Here is a 24453-nt window from a genome sequence, read left to right as displayed (position 1 = left end):
GTTTAATTTAATGCCTAGTGTTTTGTATAACCTATTTAAACAGTTTTGAGATACTGGATCTATCGAGAGAAAGCATGGGCAAGGTCGTCCAAGAACAACGATGGCCAGAGAAGATCGCTATATATCCATTTTAGCAAGGCGTAAGAGAGAGGCTACAGCTTCTCAGCTGTATCAGGACCTGTATGCAGCCACAGGAACCCATGTAACAAGGGTGACTGTTTCCAAAAGACTGGATGAGTGGGTTGTTTGTCAGAACACCGGCTGTTTGCATCCTGCTCACATCTACGGACAGGAGAGTCCGATTAGCATGGTGCATGCAGCATAGTGATTGGAGTACAGAACAATGGGCAACCGTTTTGTGCACCGACGAGTACCGTTTTAGCCTAAACACTAATTCTCACCGTACTTTCATATGGAAAGAGCCAGGAACCCACTACCTACCTTCCAATGTTCGCGAAATCAACAATTATGGCGGTGGCAGTATAATGGTCTGGGCAGGCATCATGTTGGATGGCCGCACACCTCTCCACGTCTTTGACAAAGGCTCTGCGACTGGTGTGAGGTATAGGGATGAGGTCTTGCAGCCCTATTTTCGTCTTTTCCAGGTTGTAGTGGGCAATGAGTTCATCTTATAGGACGATAATAGGAGGCCACATAGAGCTCTTCTGGTCAACGAGTTTCTTGAGAGTGAGGATATCCGTCGGATAAATTGGCCAGCCAGGTCTCCAGACTTCATCCCTATAGAGCATGTTTGGGACACTCTGGGGAGGGCAATTGCAAATCACAACCCCTTCCAAGAACCATCCAGGAACTGAAAAGAGCGTTGCTGAACAAGTCGGTCCAATTGCCACAGGTACTGATAAACTGCCTTATTTCTAGTATGACATCATGCTGCGAGGCCTGTATGGCTATAAGAGAGGACCATATTCCCTATTAACCCTTTTCTTTTGCATCTTCTGAAACTGCTGTTTCAGACCTTCAGACTCCCATGAGTGTTACACACAAACATGTCTGTCTATTATAACTGTTGAATGTTTATTTTGTTTATATTATATAAACCTATGTTCACACCAAATTTTATTAAAATCTGTCCAGTAGTTCTGGAGATTGTAGGCAAATATGAAAATTCTCTTAATTTATTTCACCAGTGTAGTTATAGTCTTCAATAAAATAGTCTAATGGCTATTTTTATAGCAAATATTTAATGCCTAAAGGCACTTACATTATTTGAGCAATATTGGTTGAATATCTGAAGATACCAACAGTTGGTTAAATGCTTAGACGCATCTACATCATATTGTAAATTTTTACAAGTACCAGTTCCTATAGATACCAACAGAAACAAAAATATTATATTTACATATAAAAGGGACAGCACTGAAAAAGCATGAATTTTGTGGCGATGACTATTACACGCTTGCTACTTTGCAAATCATGTTCATACATTCAGAATTTTTTAAATATACATGTCTGTCTAACATTTACTTATGCCCGTTTCCTTATTTCCAGTAAATTTTATGTGGAATTTAAGTACTTTCCACTTATTCATACTTAGCAGTTTTGCAAAAACAAAAAATCCGATGTGTACAGCACGACTTCCTTGTACGGAATATTAACTTATACGCATTTTTTCTTGAATTTCATTTAAATTGATTGGATGGAATTAAATCTACTTCGTCGACAGCGCATAAACCACAATAGAATAAATGCACTCTTTAAAATTCACTATCCGCGATTCCAGCGCTCTGATACGCCATCTAGTGGCTAAAAGGTGGAAACATTAAAGCTCGGTATTTACGTTTGATAATGCTACCTAGTTTGTGAAGCGTGTTGTGATCAAAAAGTAATTAAACGTTTTATTTTTTATTGTTGTGGGCATATGTATAACTTAAAAAGAAGTACAGACTGCATGTTTTGTTGTGTACATCAGTGTAAATCACGAGCTTGCAAGTAACCTGAGTTATGCTTCTATCGCATTCTTGGTTCGAAAAATATCGAACGAGATAGCAAAACGAAGAGGGTGGATTTGCGTATTTCGAATTGTAAAGAAAGTGGGACATTATATGAAAGTGCGTTCTAAGCATTTAAAAAAAAAAAAAAAAAAAAAAAAAAAAATGATTACATTTTTTCTCGTAAGAAAAGTTTTTTTTTTTTTTATATATGCAGAATTTCTTTCTCGTGTATCATACATATAAACGTGTATGTTGTATTCTTCGAAAGTAAACATGCATATTTGTGTATTGAAGTATAAATCATTATAGCTCATTAATCTCTTAAATATTATTAATACATATACATGTACAATTATGCTTTCATGCATATTTTACCTGCAGAAATTTAAATTGTGTTTCAGTTTATGTTAGCAATGATTTAAATGAAAATTTATAGAATGACACATATAAAAGTAAAAGTTAATTATTTTAACGTTAATGATGAAATTGAATTTCATATTCTAGTAATGTTGAAATTTCTGTGTGTGAGTCATTTCCTGTTAAACTATTTAGAACTGTTTACAGTGGTTCAGGATAGTTAGCATAAAAAATTTCTAGTTCAGAAAATAGGTATGATGATCTAGTATTAGTATAAAAAGTATTACAGATATCAAATCTTTTCCACTATAGAATAGCATGCACCAAACAGTTTCTTATAAAATGATATACATACCATTATTACTAGCTGAGCTTTTAAATGTTTTTTCTTATCTTTTATAGCAGTGTTCATTTTGAAGTAAGTATTAGTAATAAAAAGTTTTTAAAGTAGCTTAAAAAAATTTATCCATGGTGAAAATTAGCTAATGATGAAAGTATTTTTTCTCACTTGAAGTATCAAATGGGCACATGTATCTTTTTCGAGAAAATCTGTTGTTCTGTAATGTAAAACACCCAAGTATTTGTTCAGTGATAAATATTGATAGGGAAGAGACTTTTAAGTAATTTCATTTCTCAGCCATTATTCAAAATATGATGGCATATAACTAAATAACTTTGGAGTAAATTAAACAGCGTGCACAGACATGTGTATACAGATATACAGGTTAGCAAATAAAAGCAAGGACAGTGGATTTGGATCAGTTCAATAATTTATTAGATTGTTTATGTATTCCTGTTTTATTTATAACAAGCTTTTATTTAGTAGAATAAGAATGTGTAGAACATTTAGTAGAATAAGAATAATACATGAATACACAGCCTTTTAGTTGCAAGAAATAAGATTTTGCATAGTTATTTAAAGATGCAATCATATTTATTATCTCAAACATATTCTATCTTAGTTGTATTTCTGGGGCAAATATGCATTAATTCTCTTACCTATTATTATGTCATTATAAAAATTTGATTTTATCGTGTTGCTTATATGTTCGTAACTAGAATTGGAGTCGATTCTATGCAGTGTTGATACCTGTAACTATAAGCCTCATCGAAAATATATGCATATTAGATGCCTCATCAGTGCTAAGAAGATTTAGCTTTTTTTTTTTTTTTTTTTTTTTTTTTTTTTTTCTGGCACAATCTCAAAATTTTCATTGCCAGTATGTAATTGTTTGCATACAGCACTTTTACTAAGAAAATTATAGTACATATAAAAAATGCTAAGGAGAATAAAACCTTTGGTGACTCCAGATATACATATTGATTTGATATTATCTGATAAACATTGTAAATGAATGAATAAATTTGTCATTAAAATATTTTGGAGGAGTAAAAATACATTAAATCATTCAATGAAGAGGCTAGATGAAATATTCAAATTGTCCAGCTTCTACATTTAGTGCGACAGTAAAAAGTCTGAAAATAATATTAATTCTTTGGTAAAAATATCTTTATTTATACCAAGTGTTGCAAATCAATCTTAAGTTATTTTTTAGAATGATATATAAAAATCTGCATGTGTATCGTGTATGCAGTGTCTTCTGGATGCATATTCGTGCAAAACCGATGAACACTGGTAGTTCGGTCCAACTTTCGATCCCGGCGAACGGGCTGACTCCATGGGTGTTTTCTTGATTTTACACACGTGTATTGTTTAAGCACTATCTTCTGTATGCATACGTGAATAAAGCGCTAAATCTGGTAGTTTGGTCCATTTTCGAATCCCGGCAAGCGGGCTGACTGCATAGGTGTTTCCGTGATTTTCCGCATGTGTAACATGTTGGCAGTATCTTGTGAATGCATAATGTCAATAAAGCGGGTGCAGCGCGGGTAAAATCGCTGAATACTGGTAGTTCGGTCCAACTTTCTAATCCCAGCGTACTGTCCAGAAATTGTGGATGTGTATGTGAATACAGCGGGCGCAGCCCAGGAAAAAAAATCGCTGAACACTGGTAGTTTGCTTCAAATTTCAAATCCCGTTGAATGAAAGCGGGCTTCACTGGTAGTTCGGTCCAACTTTCGAATAAAGGCCAATGAAAGCAGGCTTCAGGCCGCTCAAATTGTGGGCTTACCCGCTAGCAATCATGCGAGCTAGCGTATATCTTGTGATTGCATACGTAAATCAAGTGACCTAAAGTGAATAAAGCGGGCGCTCCACGAAAGCATCCCTTCCCTCATGTAGCGGGCTTGTCCGCTAGTGATATATAAAACTGTCCCTCTCTAGCTACATCCCTGAAAGTAAGCATTCATTCAAATATTTAACAAATAGATTTGATCATATTTTATGCATCATGCAGACTATATTTCCAGCTCTTTCATTTAAGTGCAACTTATTTCCAATGTATGAACATGAATACTGTACAAGCTTAGTCACTTATTCGTAATTTAATTCAGTTTTTATATAAAAGTTAAAATTTACCAGGCAATTGCTTAAAAAAAATAGTTTAATAGATGTTGCTGTAATTTAACACTTTTGATTTTGTTTTCAGAAATTTGCTAAATCAAGTTTATCTTCGTGTGACCTTGCATCAAAGGCACCGATAATAAATTTGTTTTAGCATTTAGTGCTAAAATTTTTAAAGAAAAACTTATTATTGATGTAAAAGAAGGAACAAATTATATTTATCTTGGTAATATGTCTTATGATATGCTTATTTATGGTGTCATGATATTGCAGTAACTTAACGGGCATTTCATATAACTTGTTTCTTAAGTTGCATAACCTGTTTTCATAACATTTTGTTATCAAATATATATAAAAGGTAAATTTCTAATGAAATATTATTCATTTCACAGCAGTGTTATTTACCGTGATATAACGTGTGTTCACATTTATTGTACGGTTATGATCATTATTCATTATAGAGCTTTATATATTTGTTATATACATTTAATTTATATCATTATGTTTTACATGATTTTGCTTTTAGAATATATCACAATATATATTTCGAGTTGCTAATAGAACTACAGTGGTTCCCAAAGTGTTCGTAAACTTATGATTTTCATTGAAATAGGGCTCTATCCATTAATTAAAAGTAAACTTTCTGAATGAGACTTTAATAATAAGATCTATAATCTATTTGTAACAAAATTATATAAAATATTTTTTTAAATGTAGTGAAACTTTATTTTTAAGAAATTAATAATCAAAAAATGACAAACATTTTATCTAAAAAAAATGAAGATCTTCATTCTAAGAACTTAGTTGGAGGCTATATGCCTTAAGGGAGGGATGCCTTTGTGGAGGACTTTATAAGGGAAACTCGCTCGTATACAAGTTACACATGGGGAAAACCACGAAAACCCCCATGCAGCCAGCCCGTTCGCAGGATTCGAACCTCGGACCGAACTACCAGTGTTCAGCGGCGTTACCGCTCGGCCGCTGGTGGTCTTCGCAGGTGGTAATTATGTGAATTAGGATGCTATCATACCACTCACCCGATGGCAAAAATATAGAAAAGGCAAAGTCAAAGGTTATATTCATTAATTCTAATCAGAATGCACTAGCAAAGTAAAGCACTGTGGTTTTACATAATTTCTGATTAAGCTATTGAAATCATACAAACTGAAATAATTCTTGCATTTAAACTTGTATTCCAAATTAAGATTTAACTTGAAATTAATGTAGATAATTACCGAGAGAATTGAATTTTTGTAGCGTACTTTACGTGAAATGAGATCACTTGGAGTCATGTGATGTGAACCGGCGAATCAGGATGTTTTACCATGAAAGCATAGTAAATTCTTAAATTAATGTCTTTTTGCAAATTTATTGGCTTTTTTATAAAATTTTAAATGACATTTAAATGTTTATACCTTTAAAATAAAAAATTCTTAGAACTAACATTTGTCTATATTTTTTATGTGTATACTGTGTGTTGTCGCTAATAAAGTCTGCTTGGCGAGATTTGCGCTGGCGAAATGGAAAAGTTCCAAAATTTGCATTCTATGAAATTGTACTTTTTAAATGATAACATTTTAAAATCTACAATCTGAATATTAGAATATGGTTGGAAAATTACCATAAAATTTCTTGTTTCTACCAAAACGCTTTTAATATTCTGCGATGGAATGGGATAGTTCTTATGAAAATTATATTATGGTACTGGAAATGGCTTCTTGTTTGCTTAAGAATTATAACCAGATAGTGAAGCTCTTACAAAAAATTTTATCTGATTAATATAATTTATGCCTTTTTTATAATGAAATGGCTGTTGTATATAATGATTGTAGTTGTTTAAGAGGTATGTTATATTTTCCCATGAAACCATTATGGCATACTAAAATTCATTTGAGAAGTTTAATTTATTTTTGGCTGTTGGGTATTATATTTCTATGTAAATACATTATGGTATACTGATGATTATCGTCAAACTCCTAATATTTTTACTCTACTTTCGACCATTTTTGGCTAACAAAAACTGATAACAATGTACATTAGCCCTAATAATGGATAAGCATGATATCAAAATGTACTCATAAATTCTCGGTAGTTTCATATAACACTGAGAAATCCTTAATAAACCACTTTTATCTGTTGATTATCTAACCAAATAAATAGCATCTGTTCCTCCCAAATTTTCACAAATAATTTTTCAAGGTTTTTTTATATGCTATATCTCTATAGTTTCTGTTGATCATGTAACTTAAAAAGAAATATCTGTTACAATAATTTTTGAAAGGGCAATATTTCCATCAATCTTCTTGACTGACAAGAAAATATGTAGATAATGTGTGGAGTTATTATAGCATAAGGAAAACATGACACCAATTTTACAACAAATCTGGGCTAATCTTTGGAATATGGTAACAGGTAGTTTTGGGACATTTTGGTAAGGCGATAAAGGTTACTAGCTAGGACTTTAGCAGTGTACATGGATACAGTCAAGAGTGTACGCAATGCCATTTTTGTGCAATTTTGGGATGTTTTTTTAAGTGAAAATAGGTCGACGTGTACATGGATGATACCGTGTATGTGCAATTCGTAAAAACGCGGCAAGCAGTGGGCGATTCTGCCCTTTGTCCCAATTTCGCACCTAATCTTCGTCATGATTAAGCATTTTTATTCCATAAACGTTCTAGCATAAGCGTAATTCGGCTAGCAGATTGTTGGAAATGTTGAGTAAAAAAAAAAACATGCCTTTACTTTGTGAAAACAAAATGGCGTCCGAACAAAAACTAGCAGGTTGCTGTAGCAGGGTTGGTCACCAAATTTTAGCCAAAAAATCATTAAGTTACCATAATCCAAAGATTAACCCAAATCTGAAATTTTGTTTTGTGAGTCTTTGGTTAAACTAAATGCTATAATTTATTTAGAATGAAATAATTCTTTGGCATAATGTAATTCATATCATCTATGTTGCTACAATTCTGTTTTAATACAAGACCATCATATAAGTGTAAGATTTTCTATGTGGAGACTTGGTTTCTAATCTTTGTGTAATATAATACAGAGAAGCTCGTACTGTGAATTCGTAAGTATAATTTATTCTTCTATTAGATTGGAATGGACTCTGTGTTTTCATATAGAATGTTTCATATTCAAAGTGTTAGTTCGGTGTTTCATATTCAAAGATGTTGAAGTTCATACAATGTAATTAATTAATTAATAGACTTATCACACAGACCTTTTTAATAGACTTATTCTTGAATTTTTGGCTCAGATATAAAGTTATTAATTAAAAACAGCATTAGAAAAGCAAAACTGATTAAAAGAACACTTCCATTATTTTTAAAATTGATATATTTAAATGCTTTTGTTCATATAAAAACAACAATAAACACATTTCTAAATAATAAGATTAATAAGAAAATTTGGAACATTTATAAAGGTTTGCAAGGACAACATGATCGATTTTGTTATAAATCACATGGTTTTGACATGTTTTGAGTATGCTCCTGCCAGATTGGTAGAAGCCTGGTGATCCTGTTATGAAATCTTAACAGATAAAGATCTAACATGTGAATATAGAATCTAAAGAAAAGGTAAGGTTAGATTAGGCTATTTGAATATGGCTAAGCACATTGGTTATCAGCCTGAAGAAGAATGGTTTTATGAAGAACTTTATAGGAAAAACTGGTTCTTATTCACAAAACACATGCAAAAAAATAAAAACTGAACAGCCAGCTTGTTCACCAGGATTTGAGCTGAGATTAAACTACCAGTATTGAGTTGTTTAAACCACTTGTAGGACAAAACTAAAGAAAATGCTTGTAATATCATGTAATCAAAAGTTAACTGCATGTTATATGCCAGGATTGCTTTCTCAAGTACTGAGGTAGGTAATACTTAATCTGCTCTTTTTTTTTTTTTTTTTTTTTTTTGAAATGTTTGGTCATGGTATTATTCATTGCATGTATTTTCTATAATACATACAGAATATTAATAGTTCTATAACAAGTGTCTTTTTTTCATTTTTAAGTGCTTTGCTTGTTGATATTCTCAAAATTGCATTTGATGATTAGTGCTATCATGTGTATAATAAATACAATAGATGCATATAATAGATCAATATATTTTTAGTATACATATAATGATTCAATATTATTTTTATGGGAAAAAAAGACACTTTTGACTGCACAGATTTTCTAGAAATCCCAAGTAAAACACATGAAATCATTTGTTTACAATCAGTGAACGTTAAAATCAGCTACCTGTCACAATACAATAAAACAGCGACACAATTTCCTACAACAGCCAGCAGTTCCTCCTTTACATGAACAAGAATTTTTTCTTTTTTTTTTTTTAATTTTTATTTGTCCTTTTTGAACAATGAAATGTCCTTCAATTTCATGCGATCAGGACGCTATAGAACTTATCCTTAAATAGAAAGCCAAAACTTGTACATTGGATTTCAAGTAAAATTCCGTGCATTACCAAATGATCAGCTTTTTAAAATGCTCTCTGCTTCAGTAATACAGCGAGAATTTACGCCTCCTTGAACAAAATCAAACATTTCGGAAGAGCTACGTAACTCCATTTTTGAATGTACGAAGTCAGATCAGAAATCAAAATACCGAGTTTTATCCGCCATACTAATGAGTGAAAGCGCCATCTATAGGTGAATTGAATCGCGGATATTTGTTTACTATAACGACACTCTGAATGCACAAAATTTATATCATTTGAAGAATTATCGTTGCCACATGTTCTATTCAAATACTAAAATAAAGCTAAAACGATGTATGAAAGAAATTAAGCAAACAAAACAGAAAAGAAACAGTTTTTCACAGACGATTTAGTATTTCTCATTTAATTAATTCAGCTCTCACTTCGCGACAAGGCAAAAATACATAAAACCTCAAAATATCTGCATTCAAAATTACGAGTAAATCTTAAACACTTATTTCCTCGAAAAAATTCTAGAAAGGATTAAGCATGATTTAATTCGCAATAATAAATGAATGCGTTATTTTTGTGTTGCGAAGCTTAGTCTCTCTAGATTGGCAACAAATCTACAATTCTGCTGTTTCAAATGTAAACAAATATGTCCGCCATGTCATTTAAACTTAACGGCACTTAAACAGCTTTTAAATTGTTGATAATTGTACAAATATTGCTTCCAGAATTACGAAAGGCATAAAAACCTTAACCGGAAGATAAAAACAACATAATTCAATCATTTTTAAAGCAAAAAAATGTACAATTTACAAACATATAAGAGTAAAGATAATGAGATCACTGAGCCGGGTAACAGAGTGGATATATATATAAATATATTTATATACTATATAAATATATTTATATATATATTATATAAATATATATATATATATTTATATAGTTTGGTGCGGCCGATTGCAACCAAAATACGAGGTGCACATCTACATGTTATAGCAGTCCTATATACAAAATTTCAAAGTTCTGAGGCTACTCGTTTTTGAGTTATGCGAGATACGTTCGTACAGACGCCACGAAAAATTATCTTCAGAATTAATTTTAAAGCAGTTTTATAATTTTTTTGGAGGAAAAGAGTCTTTTATTCTGTCCTTACGTACAGATATCACGCAAAAACATCGTTAAATTGCATTCGATAGCGCTCAAAATGGATATTTTCGTTGAAATATGTTGCCTGAAACTTTTCGCGATTACAATACTTCCTTTTTACTTCGTACAAGGAAGTAAAAAATACTTATTCCTGTAAAAAATCTAAACATTCCACAAGTACATATTTCAAAACTGAGTTTGAGATAAAAGATATCACAAAAAACCACTGTAGCATGAAACATAACAAAAGTTGTTTGTTAAAATTAAAGAACTGTTCAGTGCATAATTACCAGAGTTTGGCACATTCCGAAAATTGATGAATTCTAATAAGATGGTTGTGCTAACATGCAAATAAAAATAAATAAATTAAATTAAAATTTAAAATAAAATAATCTATACAAAGCTTTTAAATTTTGTACTAACAGAGAGAAGAAAATGACAATTTAAATGCTATAATTGCTTTTAACTTATTGTTTAGCTGCCAAATTCAATTAAAACTTTATTTAACTTCTTATCCCCATCTATTTCATAACTATGCAATCAAAAGAAAAATAAAATAAGTTATGAGGTAAAATTTTCTAAATATTTCTTTTGGCATGTCCTATTACTGAATACCTTTATGTGGCTTGTATGCACTCTTTCATTAATAAATTCATTTGATTAAAGTTTTCCCCATTCCTAATTTTTAGAATATCATAGACACATTAAGTACTAACTTGTCTTCTTCATTTAATGCTAAATCCTAGGGACAAATGCTGCATCTAACATGTTAAGTAAAAACTGAGCAATTATTTTTAATTCCTGTAGTTTCCATGTCAAATTCTTTTTTAAATTAAAAAAGCATCCTAAAATGTCAGATTATAATAATTTATTCATGCAAATTTATCAACATTTATAGAAGAAAATTTTTTACAGAGTTTATAATATCTTTTGAACTTGTCAGAAAATTAAAGAACAAATCATATTCTAAAAATTAATTAAAAAATTCTTCAGTTTGAATTTCTTATTCAGTATAATTCTTTCACATTTATGCATTAATAAAGAACCGTAGTTTTTCTTCATTTTTTTTTTTTCAGCCCTTGGTAAATTATGCATTTCCTAAGCTTGTACTTTTCTGTTAACAGGCCACCACTTAGCAGATTAACTAATAAATCTGCAGATTAGTTAAAAACTATATTTTGAGTTATCGAGCAAATCAGTTAATCTGCAAATTAGCATAAACATAAATGGAAGCACAAAATCTAACTAGTTGGTCACAATCCTAACGATACATAAAACTTCAAGAAAAGAATACACTTTTTATATATAATAAATATATTATATATATATATATATGTTACTGCTAAAGTTCGGAAATCAGTTATGCTGCATATTATCGAGCTAATATGCAAATTAACCAGGGTGATCCATTAAAATGTGAAAAATTATATCATTTCTCAAATTACTTAGGTAATCTATAAACTACCTAGATAATCTGCACATTACTAGGTATACATGAAAACAAAAATAAGATCTTTGCTGGAACAACAGAAAAATTTAAGTAGGCTTAAATCAGCCCTCACTTTTAAATTGTTGATCGGACATGGTTTCAGAAAATGTTACTGCAAATTTAAATGTACCACAAATAGGTGTGCTTGTTGCAAATTCCAACTGCTATGTAATTCAAAGTGTCACCAATCTTTATACTGCACTAATAAGAGAACATAATTTTATCATATGTTTTTCCTTAATTGTAATAATATTTTAAACCATTTTATTCTTTGTATTATAGTTTTTTAAATGATTAATGATCGATTCTATCAATTAATCTTTTAAATTGTTGATCGGACATGGTTTCAGAAAATGTTACTGCAAATTTAAATGTACCACAAATAGGTGTGCTTGTTGCACTGCTATGTAATTCTGCTGCTATGTAACTGCTATGTAATTCAAAGTGTCACCAATCTTTATACTGCACTAATAAGAGAACATAATTTTATCATATGTTTTTCCTTAATTGTAATAATATTTTAAACCATTTTATTCTTTGTATTATAGTTTTTTAATTGATTAATGATCGATTCTATCAATTAATTTGTTGACTGTTTGAATGTATTAACTTGATTCTTTAGATATCAAAAAATAAATAAATAACATTATGTTAATTTAAGCATACAGAAACAATGCTGTTGTTCCAGCAAAGATTTCATTTTCAGTTTAGCGAGCACCTAATATGTAATGTGCAGATTAGTGAGTATTTAGTAGGTATTGTGCAAAGTGGAGGAAGAGGGAAATGAAATAAGAGAAACAACTTTTGAACTATAACAATACGGAAGTCGTTAATGTAACGACTTCCGTATTGTCGTTAGGTACAATGCAGAAAATTCTTGATTCTGCACTTAAAGCAAATCAGTTAATCTGCAGATTAGCTAGGAAATGTGCACATTTACTTTAGAGGTAACATATATAATGCTTAGCATACACAATTACAAAATGTGCAATTCCCTGATGCTTCTTTAAGTAAAAACTGTGTATATTGAGCAAATAAAACTGCTGCTGCACGTACACAACACTTTGTTTTCACTATAGAAAAAATCAGAAAATAGTATAAATTTGGCACTGAGCACAAATTCAGTGAAGAATGACTACATGGACTTCAACACAAAAGGAAATGAAAATCTAGGATTGAAAATTATTGGATTAATGATCATTCTTCCTGTTTTCTTGCAAAGATGCTATTGCTGACACAATACAAACAGGCTACCACATTTGGTGCTTTGACGCACATTTGATTTACCGCATATTTCTTTGTAACTGTATACCACAATCTGAAGATTATTTTTAATTAGCAATATAATGTTCAGCTTTGGGGTTAATGAGATTCATATGAGCAACTAAAATTTAATAGATGTTCTTTTAATTTTTCAGATTTTAAGGGGGGGGGATATACATGATTTTTGGATATATAATTAAATCATTTAAGAAGTTTTTAGTACAAAAAAACTATATTTTGAATTTTTTCCTTACATGACCATTCATATTCCATGTTCCCATAAAAATGGACACTTTTTTATCCGGAAAAAAACGTAACAGCTCTTCATTTCCAAGTAGAGAACCTGAAGGTCCTATACTTCCAAAGACATAGCTTCTAACAGAGGAAAAATAAAAAAATGAATAAATAAAATCATCAAGAATTACCTAAAAATAGAAAAATAATATTAAGTATATTATACATAACATATTATAAAATAATATTATTATATTACTTAAAAATGGAAGTTATGATGAGAAAATATACTTATGACATATGTATAAAAAATGAGAAAACAAATTTCCACTGACATAACCTAAAATACTTTGAATAAATTTTTTAATCTGTGATACAGTTTTAAAACCTGATAAAAATCAAGATTATTAAGCAAATTACATATGTGCTTAAGGCATCAAGGAAAGATAACATCATGAAAAGGTGCTAAGAAACATAAAAAAAAAAAAAAAATTCCATTGCCAGTTTTACTACAAAATGTAAGATGCAGCTAAACCAAGACTAAAAGATAAGGAAGGGGCAGGAAAAACAGACAAATATAAAGAGAAGCACCAAAATCTTTTAAGTGCTTAGGGTCTTTAACCCTCTGAGAGCTTATCCCGTAATTTTCATGGGCAACAAAAATGTACCAAAATTTGCTCATTCCGGGATATCCATGTATTTGTTATCCCTATTGCCTCTGAACAGCATATAATAATGTTTCAACTTTTAATCATCAGTAATGCATTTTGTGCAGTACTTCGACTTTAAATCATATTTTGCTCAACAGATGAAGTTGGTTTTCCATCTAAATTTCATATATTCAATAAAAGGTTTCATGAATCAATATGTAGATTTCAAATATGAAATTTTAAAAATATGCTGTTTTTGAAGCGATTTTATACAAAAAAAGTGAGCAAACAGAGAGTTAAAAGTTATAATCCAACTCTGCAAAAACTGTTCTAAGATGCATATTCTTATGAATCATGTTTTAATCTCACATGGACACATTAACACCAAGAGTGGAGCATCCATTTCCTGGCTTGCTTCTATGAGCTGCCTTAACATGTTAATAGCTCTCCACAGCTTGGAGAATGTACAGAGGGGCACCACACTCCCCGATCAGCCCACGGGGACTTCTCATGTTCATAGCCACAATCCATCGCCAGTGGCTGAGTGGGGAGCTTAACCCCCTTCCCCGCACAGCCCTTAATATCTACGTGAGAGTGTCCCCACATCGAAGGCAACAGACAAAACAGTACCAGTACAGTCCCTGCCAAGCCCGTGCCTACCACCATATAAACGATGGTTCTAGTCACTGTGAAGACTGATTATATACCCAAGAAACTGAAACTGATCGGATACAAGTCCAGCCAACACATGGACACAAGAATTTATTAGCTCTTCTCTGCTTTAAATTTTAGTGTTATGAATATTTGTGCATAAGGGTATGTTTTTTCACTCTGTCATTTTCCTCAAAGGTAAGGGTACATATACAGTAAAAACTCGACTATACTTGAAAGCTCATGAAATGCTGAATGGTAGATATATGTAAATTCTGGATAGTTGAGTTTACCAAATGTGCAGTTCATCATAGAAATGTGAAATGAATGAATGAAATTTGATATCATTTTAGATATCAAACTGCTTTCATAATTTTATATGAAAGAAATAATTAAAGTATACCAAAAGCCTACATTTAAAATTATGTAAAATATTTGAGGGAAAAAATGCATTTCAAACACAAAAGCCGAAATATTTATGCCTTAAACATATGCAAGTAAAATGCCTGATCTGATTATGAAATTCCATGGACCATCAAAGATGGTGGAGACATACCAATCTTTCTGGCAAAAGTTTAAAAGAATGTTACAAATATAGCATGTAAAAATTTAAATCACTTATAATAATTTTTTACACTATATCTCTATTGTTTATTCATTTTCGAATATCATGCCTATTAATGCATACTTTTACTGTTGGCGTAGCTAGTGGGAAATGGAGGGGGCAACCTGTCCCAGGCAACATATTTTTGTCAGTGATATTTTTTCATGCGAAATATGATAAAGACTAGTCATATAGGTCTTTGAAGAAAAAGAAGTATTAGGATTAATTTGATTATAATAGAGCTCACTACAATTATCTGTTGAGAGGAATAGATGTCTTCATGAAGAACTAAAATTTTTCATGAATGGTTTCAAAACTAGAAAGAGATTCATATTCACACCATATATGCATGAATACAATGGTACTTACATGTTACTTTTTACTACATAAGTTCCAATGTTTTCATAAATTAAATATTTTTTTTTGTAATTTATATTTATATATTTTTCAATTTTTTGCAATTTATATTTTTTGCCTTAAACTTGATATTAAAATACGTGTTTGAGGAATCTGCCAGCAACGGAACAAACTGCCGTAAGATTTCAGCAGGAACACAGAATTTTGCTGCAAAATCTCTAAAGTGAGCAACAAGGAGATGCATTTGATAAATAACCAGTGTTGCTGAGATTTTCAGGATGCGAAGTTCTCTGCAATTCTCTGATATATTTTTATTTTAAGAGAAAACAAATCACTGTGTACTTGGAGGGGAAAAAATAAAGAAAAAAAAATTACAGAAAGATCTGGGGAAGAAGGTATTTTTTTTAATGTACCCAAATAATCCTTATTTAATAAATTAAAATTTGTATTTCAAATTGCTTATGTTTCCTTTTAATAAGTTGATAAGGTTTGCCAACTTATGAAATATACTGACAGTTTGGAAACCTTTTTAAAAAGTCATGAAAAGCACCAACTTGAACTTGCTAAGTAACTTTTACCATTTCAGTTTTAAAAAATCATCCAGTTGTACCCAGATGGTTGTGCTAATACATAAGTAACAATACAACATTAATAAACCACAAGAATGATCATGCACCCGTTCTGTTTTTGAGATTTGCTCCCAGGTGCTCCCAATATTCATACATCTTATCAGCTCGGTCACAGGTAAGGTTAAGAATCATGGAATGACATATAGAATTGAACTAAGGAGACAATTATTCTTACACTGGACAGAGTATTCAAAGAAGTTACAAAACGATTTCGATAACTTAATATTCTTGCTATTATTTTCTTGCTCCATTGAAATTTTTGATTTAAAATTACATATCTCAATTAATTTATGATCATAGTAACATAAATAAGTAAGAGCTCTTCATTAAGAGAGAAATATTTCAGAGTTTTATTTCTGTTACTGCTTAAAACGACGAAACAAGGGAAAATGATAGTTTGCAGTCTCTTGAAAATGTAGTTAAAAATATTGTAATACTACTTCAAATTTTCCTCACAAGTGCCTTAAGTATTACTTTTTGTGAAACTTATTTTGTAAATGCATATTGGTTAAGAAAATCCCAAGACCTAAATATTGAGTATCTTACATTCAAGAAATTTTACTGTATTGTCTAGGAACAGCAATTGAAGCAATGAAACTTTAAGAATGGCATTACGATTCTGGTAACAAAAAAACAAATAGCACCTTAGAATGTTGAAATAAAAAAATTTATTTACCTATACATTGTTTTGACATTTCACAGATTTTTTTAAAGTACATTTAGAGAGATGGAAAATGGATCACTCTGAGCAACAAAAGCTCTTGCTATGCTGCTCCACACCAGAATCCCACAACTTTGAAATACTCAACTGCATGTTGTTCCAGAAGGTATGTTTCAAATTTTAATCATTTTTTAAAAATGCCTGGGAAAAACAAATAAATACAGTACAGAGCTTGAAACTTGATGTCTAATATCTGCAATGACCTAAATCTGGACCTCCAAACCCCGGCATTTATTTATTCAAAAATGTTTTTGTATGCTTTATGCATGTGCATTTGATATTTTTTCATAAAAAACATGTGGAGAACCTCGATACTTAATTTCTCTTTGGCACTAATTAAAATATATCTATACTGAATTACTTATTTCCATAAAACTGTTTCATCAATAATTTGGCTCTGTAGGTGCCTTCTGCTTGGCTTTGTATCTCAAACTGAAGCATTCTACGTCAAAACATCATTAATTTTACACCGAATGGATAATTTACATCCCTGATGCCAACCTGGTGAATACTTATTTATCATTTTTTGCTTTCATTATAGCACGGCTATCTACACACTGCAGTTTGAGAAATGACTTAATGAAGTGGTCTACATAATTTTCCAAAAAAATTTTAGTAATTGAATATCTAAGAGCATTGTAACCTTTTATGTTGAAATTACGCTTCTTTCCATATTCAAAATATAGATTTTGTAAATAATATTCATACACCAAAAGATCATATTTTGTGATGTTTGAACTGAGAATTACTGATTTGTTATTCGGATAAGCCCAGAGCCGGAGTCAAAGATAGTGTGGCCACACCAGGTGACAGAATTTGGAGGAGGAAAAATTTTCAGAATTTAGAGAAGCACTAAGCAACAAAATTAAGGGATGGCAAAAATATAATTTAGTGAAGGATACATTTTTTGGACACAAAACTTTTAGAATTTAGAACCTGCAGACACTACACCAGGACACAAAATGTCTAGTGCCAGACCTGGATTAGCTTTAAGTATATGTGGGAATTTATTTGTTAGGGACTCCAATACATTTTAAAGATGTGCAGAAAATAAATGTTAAGTATGATAAATAACTACACTAATATAATTCAGGCTTAACTTTGTCAGCATGCAATAGAAGCAACACAAAATTTAGTCAAACAACATCTCTTTAGTTGCAAATCTCATGATACATTGCCAAGAATAAACAGTGGATGATAGTTAAACATTATGATTGATAGCCGCTCGTTAAACATTGTGATTGATAGCCACAAACTTGAAGCTTTTCTGATATCACATACAAGGTGAAATTTTCCATTTAATGGAGTTTGTGAAGAAATGTAGAGAAGTACAGTCAAAAGTCGTTAATCCGGACTCGTCGGGACTTCGGCGATTCCGGATTATCGATTTTTCCGGATTATAGATCATCAGTTTAAATCTCGTAAGATGGCATGCAGAAATTCTAAAATTAAAAATATGAAACCTTAATTTATGAAATAAAGAACAATTATAATCTAAAAAGTATCAAAATTTACAAAAGAAAAAAAAAAGCTCAATATTTATTTGTTTACTTTATTAAACATTTCTTTCAATGTAAGTTGCTTTAAGTTGCTTCGTTTTATGTGATAATACTTTCTCTTTAATTCTATAAACAGACACAATTTCTTGTTCAGTTACAAAGTTCTGCTGTTCAAGTCCCGTTAATTGTTGTGCCGAGAATACCGTCAATCGAAATTTTTTCGTTTTCACTAACCTCTCTGTCACATTCTTCATGTCTTTATCCATTTTTTGCAGTAATTCCACTTTTTGTTTGATGGACATCGAAACATACTTTCGTTTTGTACGATCCTTTGGGAGCTCCAGAATCGGAAATTCTATTTGACATAATCGAAAGTTCAAGTTTATTTTTATTGCTCTTACAGTCTGCAAAAAATAATAAGCCTGATCCAATTCGAAGATTAAGGAACAACGCAATCATCAACATTAACTGAAATAGATAATTTTAGATTATACCGTCCGTTATACATAAAACGCGCCGCGAAAACGTATTCTGCGCTTGTGCCCACGCATATGCGCAGTGGTAAAAGGTCTTACGCACACGCGTAAACGCCTATGCGCATGTATCAATGCGGCGCATGCGCAGAAAGTTTTTAGCTTTGAGGTCCGGATTATAGATCATTCCAGATTATGGGTGTCCGAATTAACGACTTTTGACTGTAGTAATGAATGAAGATGATGTAACAAAAATTTTTCATTGTGATGACAATGTCCCAATCATCAATCAAATAATGGACAAAATGGTAAAAATATAGTTATTGGTGCTCCTTGGCGATAATTGGTGATTTTTGGCGGTACATGGACACTGAGTTTGTGCAATTCTTTTGACTTGTTATTTTGGCTTTGTATAGTGGCGATTTTTCCGGCAAAAATTGATGCTACACATATCCAAAATAACGAGTCAAAGAATTGCACAAACTCAGTATCCATGTACACCTCAACCTATTTTCACTTTAAAAAAAATCAGAGAATTGCAGAAACTAGGCATTGCACACTCCCTTTGTCCATGTACACATCCATCTATATTCACTTAAAAAGTCAAAGGAGCAGCCAACAAAAAATATATAATCTCAATAAACTAGATTTTAAATAAAACAATGAAATAACATATAAAAGGAAATTCATCTTAGCACTACACAAAGGAAATATCCACTTACCTTATTTACGAATTTCCCTGTCTTCAATCAAAAAAATTCCTTAACAGCATCCAAAAACTTCCTAAAATTATCTGAACTAGAATCTGTATAATGGCGTCACCACATAAATTCACAAAAATGAAAGTAAAAAATATCCTCTGTCATGCAGGTATCCTCCGACGTTCTACCATACGCATTTCCTTCCTACAAACAGGACACTTATAATGGTAACCTTCATTTACACACCTTGTAGTAAAACTTCATTTACACACCTGTCAATTAATGATTTTTTCTCTTTCGATCAAAATCGCACAGAAACTTCAAATTAATTTTACAACATTCAGCCATTTTACCGTGTAAACCACAAAATAACAACGTATCAAAATCCATCCCATCATTCCAAATTCACCGCAATCACGCAACCAGTTACGTCATAATAGGGTTTCCATAGCATTCAACTACTCAGGTTACCATAAATGAAACAACAACTTGGCAATAAATGAAACAACTTAGTGATAATCCAAGGGGCACCCTTCAATCTACTCTAACCGACAAAATCTATGGTATGGTTTTGAATCCAGAAAATATCATTACTGATGCAAAGAAAGTAATAGGGAGGATGTTGAAAATGAAAAAACTTTGATTAACAATTTAGTGAAAATTTTCAACATAGGAATTGCAGGATTTGAATAATGGAACTAACATAATAAATAATAAATGAAAATGATATAAAATAAGTTTTTCCATTGTGATGACAATGCTTCTCAATCATCAATTAATTAATAAATGGCGAAATCTGTAGTATGGTTCTAGACCCAGAAAATATCACTACCGATAGTGATGAAAGTGACAGAGAAGCTACCGAAAACGAAAAAATTTCAATTGACAAGTTAGTCGGAATTCTCGACACAGCAATTAAATGATTTCTATAATGTAACTGAACAAGAAATTATGTCTGTCTACAGAATTAAAGAGAAAATATTAAAACAAAAAAAAAAAAAGAAGCAACTTAAACAACTTATAATGAAAGAAATGTTTAATAAAGGAAACAAGCACTGACTTTTTTTTTAATTTTGATTCTCTAAGTTCATAAATACTTTATTATTTCATAAACCACTATTTCATATTTTTAATTTTAAAAATTCTTACTAGATTTAAACTGATGATTTAATATCCAGAAAAATCCCAAGTCCAGAACCACCAAAGTTTGACGAGTCCAGGTTTCAGACTTTGCACTGTAGCAGTTAAATCCTTAAAAAAAAAAAAACTTATTAAGAATTAATTTGGTTTACATAAAATGATGATGAAGATCTTACGACTGTGTTTTGACGTCATGCTTCTCCATTATTTGTACTTAATCAGACTGTTTGGCAACATTGTCTTAGACGTGCTTTATAATGACTTTACAAATCTCTCATTTGCTTAACCCTCGAAAGCTAAGCTTACTACACAGAAATGTTGAAGCTAATCATTCGTAAAATATATGACTACTAACATTTTACTTCAAAATGTGGCTTAAATGAAAATTTTTCAAACATATTTCACATCAAAAGATTAACGGGAAAATACCGTCACATATAAATAAAAGAATTGTTCCATCTCCTCGTTACAGTTTAGACAAACAATTCTTCTATATTCATCCCATTTAGCATTTGAGTACATGTTTCAGTACATTGTGGTCATTTGGTGTTCGGAATAAAGGAAGAATGCACAAGTTCTCTTAATTTACTTCTTTTCTACTTCACAATGTCTTATATCATTCACATTAAGAAATCTATATATCATCTCTTATAGAATGGCTCAATATTGAAATCATAAGATACTTCTCTAACCAAGGTTTGATCAATTCAGCACATACGTCTCTCGCAATTTCTCATCAGGATTGTACTCCTTTTCTTTTCTAATAAGAGTTGCAACAATAGATAACATAGGAATTTGTTAAAGCTGTATTTAAAATTGCATATAAAATACAATGAAGCCATTTCGTTTTTCAGCTGCAAGACATTTGGCAGCTCATCCGATCAAATGTGTCGATATCACCTTTTGTAGAATTATTGAAGCCTGAAATTTCCAGCTTGTTACTTTCTGCATTTACGACTTTATGTGTCATTGAAGGAAGTAAACTTGAAACAACATTGAAAGTAGTAACTTTGCTTGGCTTGGGCTTGAACACAAGAGAGTTATTTTTTTTTTTTTTTATCAGCGCAGAACAAAGATGTACCCATAAGGTATTTTCTTTCTCCTTTCTGAATGCCCTTGTGGTGTAACGTTAGCACAATCAAAGCATATATTCGAGAGATCCAGGTTCAAATCCTGGTGACATTACTGCACATTTTTCATGTCTCCTACTTCAAAATAACCTAATGACTCTATAGTGGCACCTGAATTTAAAGATGGTGAATGACGAGTTTCACCACCAGGATTTGGTGATTGGGTTCCCCATTCAACCTTTAAAAGGAGGAGTATGCAAGGTATTTTCTCCCTCCTTTCTGCACGCCTTCATGGTGTGATAGTAGCACACTTGGCACATATCATTAAATAGTTATAGTCCTGGCAAGGGAACTGCTAATTTTTTGTGTGTCCTGCATCAAATTAAACTAATGATGTTACATATATGTGGCAACACACTAGTTGCTGGTCGAACTGAAGTAATTGTCATTTGATGTTGGTTTGGAATAAACGATGTGCTATGTGAGCGTGTTGTAATGAACTTAATTATAGATCAAGAAATATTAATATGATTATAAAATGGCATAGTTGTGTGGAGTAGTATTACAACTAATTGCCAGGCAATTCCTTTGGTTGTTTTTCCTCTCAGCAGACGCAAGATGGAATTTTGTCGCCCACCACAAGGCCTAAGTTTCGACAGCTATGTGGCCGAAAACTGGCGCAGATTCAAGCAGCTGTTCCAGATTTATATGAAAGCTTCTGGAAATGCTTCAAAAGATTCAGATGTGAAAGTTGCTTTATTTTTAAATGCCGCTGGTGAGGAAGCAGTTGAAATGTTCAACAGGAGATCAGGGTAACTATGAGAAAGCAAGCAGCTGTTCATTAATAGTTACAAATAATTCTAGCTTGCATGATTCATAATATAATTTCACCTTCTTCCCCAAATTTATCCCAAGCGCAGAAAATGTAACTCTGAATTTATAACCTACAAATATTATACAGCGAATAATATTTCAGTTTTTAAATTCTATTTTAATTATTCACACCAAATAAACAAGTTCTGAATATGCATACATATTATTTTGGTAAAAGTATAGTTTAGGGTATCCTTTGGCGAAACTTGGCAATTTTTGGTGGTACATGGATACCAATTTTGTGCAATTCTTTGACTCGTCATTTGGCTTGCAAAGCAACTTTTTGCACTAAAAATCGCCACTACACAAAGCCAAAATAACAAGACAAGCAATTGCACAAACTCGGTATCCATGTACACATCGACTTATTTTCACTTAAAAAAAAAAACCCCCGAATTGCACAAAAATCGCATTGCGCACTCCTTTGACTTTATCCATGTACACGTCGACCTATATTCAAATTCTACAATATAGACAAACAAAAAATACATAATCTCAATAAAATACATTTTAAACCAAACAATAAAATAACATAAAAAAGGAAAAACATGTTATACATTTAAGCACTACTAAAAGCAAATATTCACTTACCATGATTTTCGAATTCGCTTCGTACATCCAGAGCCACATAAAAATCAAAATAACAATCATACTCAAATGACTTTTTTCAAACCAGGTACTCTTTCTGATCGAACGCTTCACACAGTGACCATCTGAACCTTTCTTCCTACAAACCCATTCAAATCCATCTAAACAGTTTTAACACACACCACAAAAACGCTTACAAAACTTCCCATGATTTAAAATTTCCCAGAATTACCGTATTTGACGGCATATAAGACGCACCCTTATTTAGACGGCCACACACAAGGAAAAAAAGTTTTCATAGCATGGTTTCTTTTAGTTCTCACGTTTCATAAAAACCAAATAAACAATTATTGAATGCAATTACCTTCACGTATAAGACGAAGGTATTTTTTTGAGACCAAATTTAGGAAAAAAAGTGCGTCTTATATGCCGTCAAATACGGTATGCACCCGATTACGTCACAATACGGATTCCATAACATTCAACTACTCAGGCTAACATAAATGAAAAACGACTTGGCGATAAATCAAACAACAACTTCGCCATAATACAAGGGGTAACTTAAAGTCTACTCTACCCATTATTTTATATGTATAAATTAAAGAAAATAAACACAGAGGTAAAATTCATAATTTTTGCCTTGCTGCTGTTTAAACCTTTTGTTTAAGATACTAAATAGTTTTTGCTATTCAATTTGTTTTGATAAAGCAATTAATTCACCAATATTTTTAATTAATAAATAAATAAAATAACAAATCTAATACAGAATAAAAATAATAAAATGTACAGTGTACTCTTCTGTTATTGGGACCATGCATGTATTCATGTGTGTATGGATGTATGTGTTCATATACTATGTATTTTAAGTATGTACATATGCATGTGTGTATGCACACACACATTATGTACATACATCCATACGCATATTCATAATTCTGAATCTCATCCTGATAACAGAAGAATACCTAATAAAAAATATAATAATAAAAATATTTCTTTTCTTAACACTAAAATAAAACCAAAAAAAAATTTGCGTTTTTTATTTTCCAAAACATTCTAATTTTAAAATTTCTGGGTCAGTATTTTTAGAAAAGCGACAACATCATGTGGAGATTTAATTTTCACTATTCAATTTCAAACTTATACTGTATA

General features: G+C 31.4%; 1 protein-coding gene across 2 annotated transcripts in view; it reads right to left on the bottom strand.

Annotated features, from left to right (window-relative positions):
- Positions 1-24453, bottom strand: part of INPP5E (Inositol-3-phosphate synthase) — a 107990-nt gene that overhangs the window by 81097 nt on the left and 2440 nt on the right. For both annotated transcript variants that reach the window (XM_085814476.1, XM_085814467.1), the window contains exon 2: positions 13366-13486. In XM_085814476.1, coding sequence (XP_085670602.1) covers positions 13366-13486 — 121 coding nt within the window. The remainder of the gene's footprint in view (positions 1-13365; positions 13487-24453) is intronic.

This window comes from Stegodyphus dumicola, chromosome 1 (assembly GCF_044657685.1).
Source record: "Stegodyphus dumicola isolate Sdum_Otavi_A_Nest chromosome 1, ASM4465768v1".
In the NCBI taxonomy this organism is placed as follows: domain Eukaryota; kingdom Metazoa; phylum Arthropoda; class Arachnida; order Araneae; family Eresidae; genus Stegodyphus; species Stegodyphus dumicola.
The sequence above is the reverse complement of the archived record's forward strand: the minus strand, read 5'-3'. Positions and strand labels throughout refer to the sequence as shown.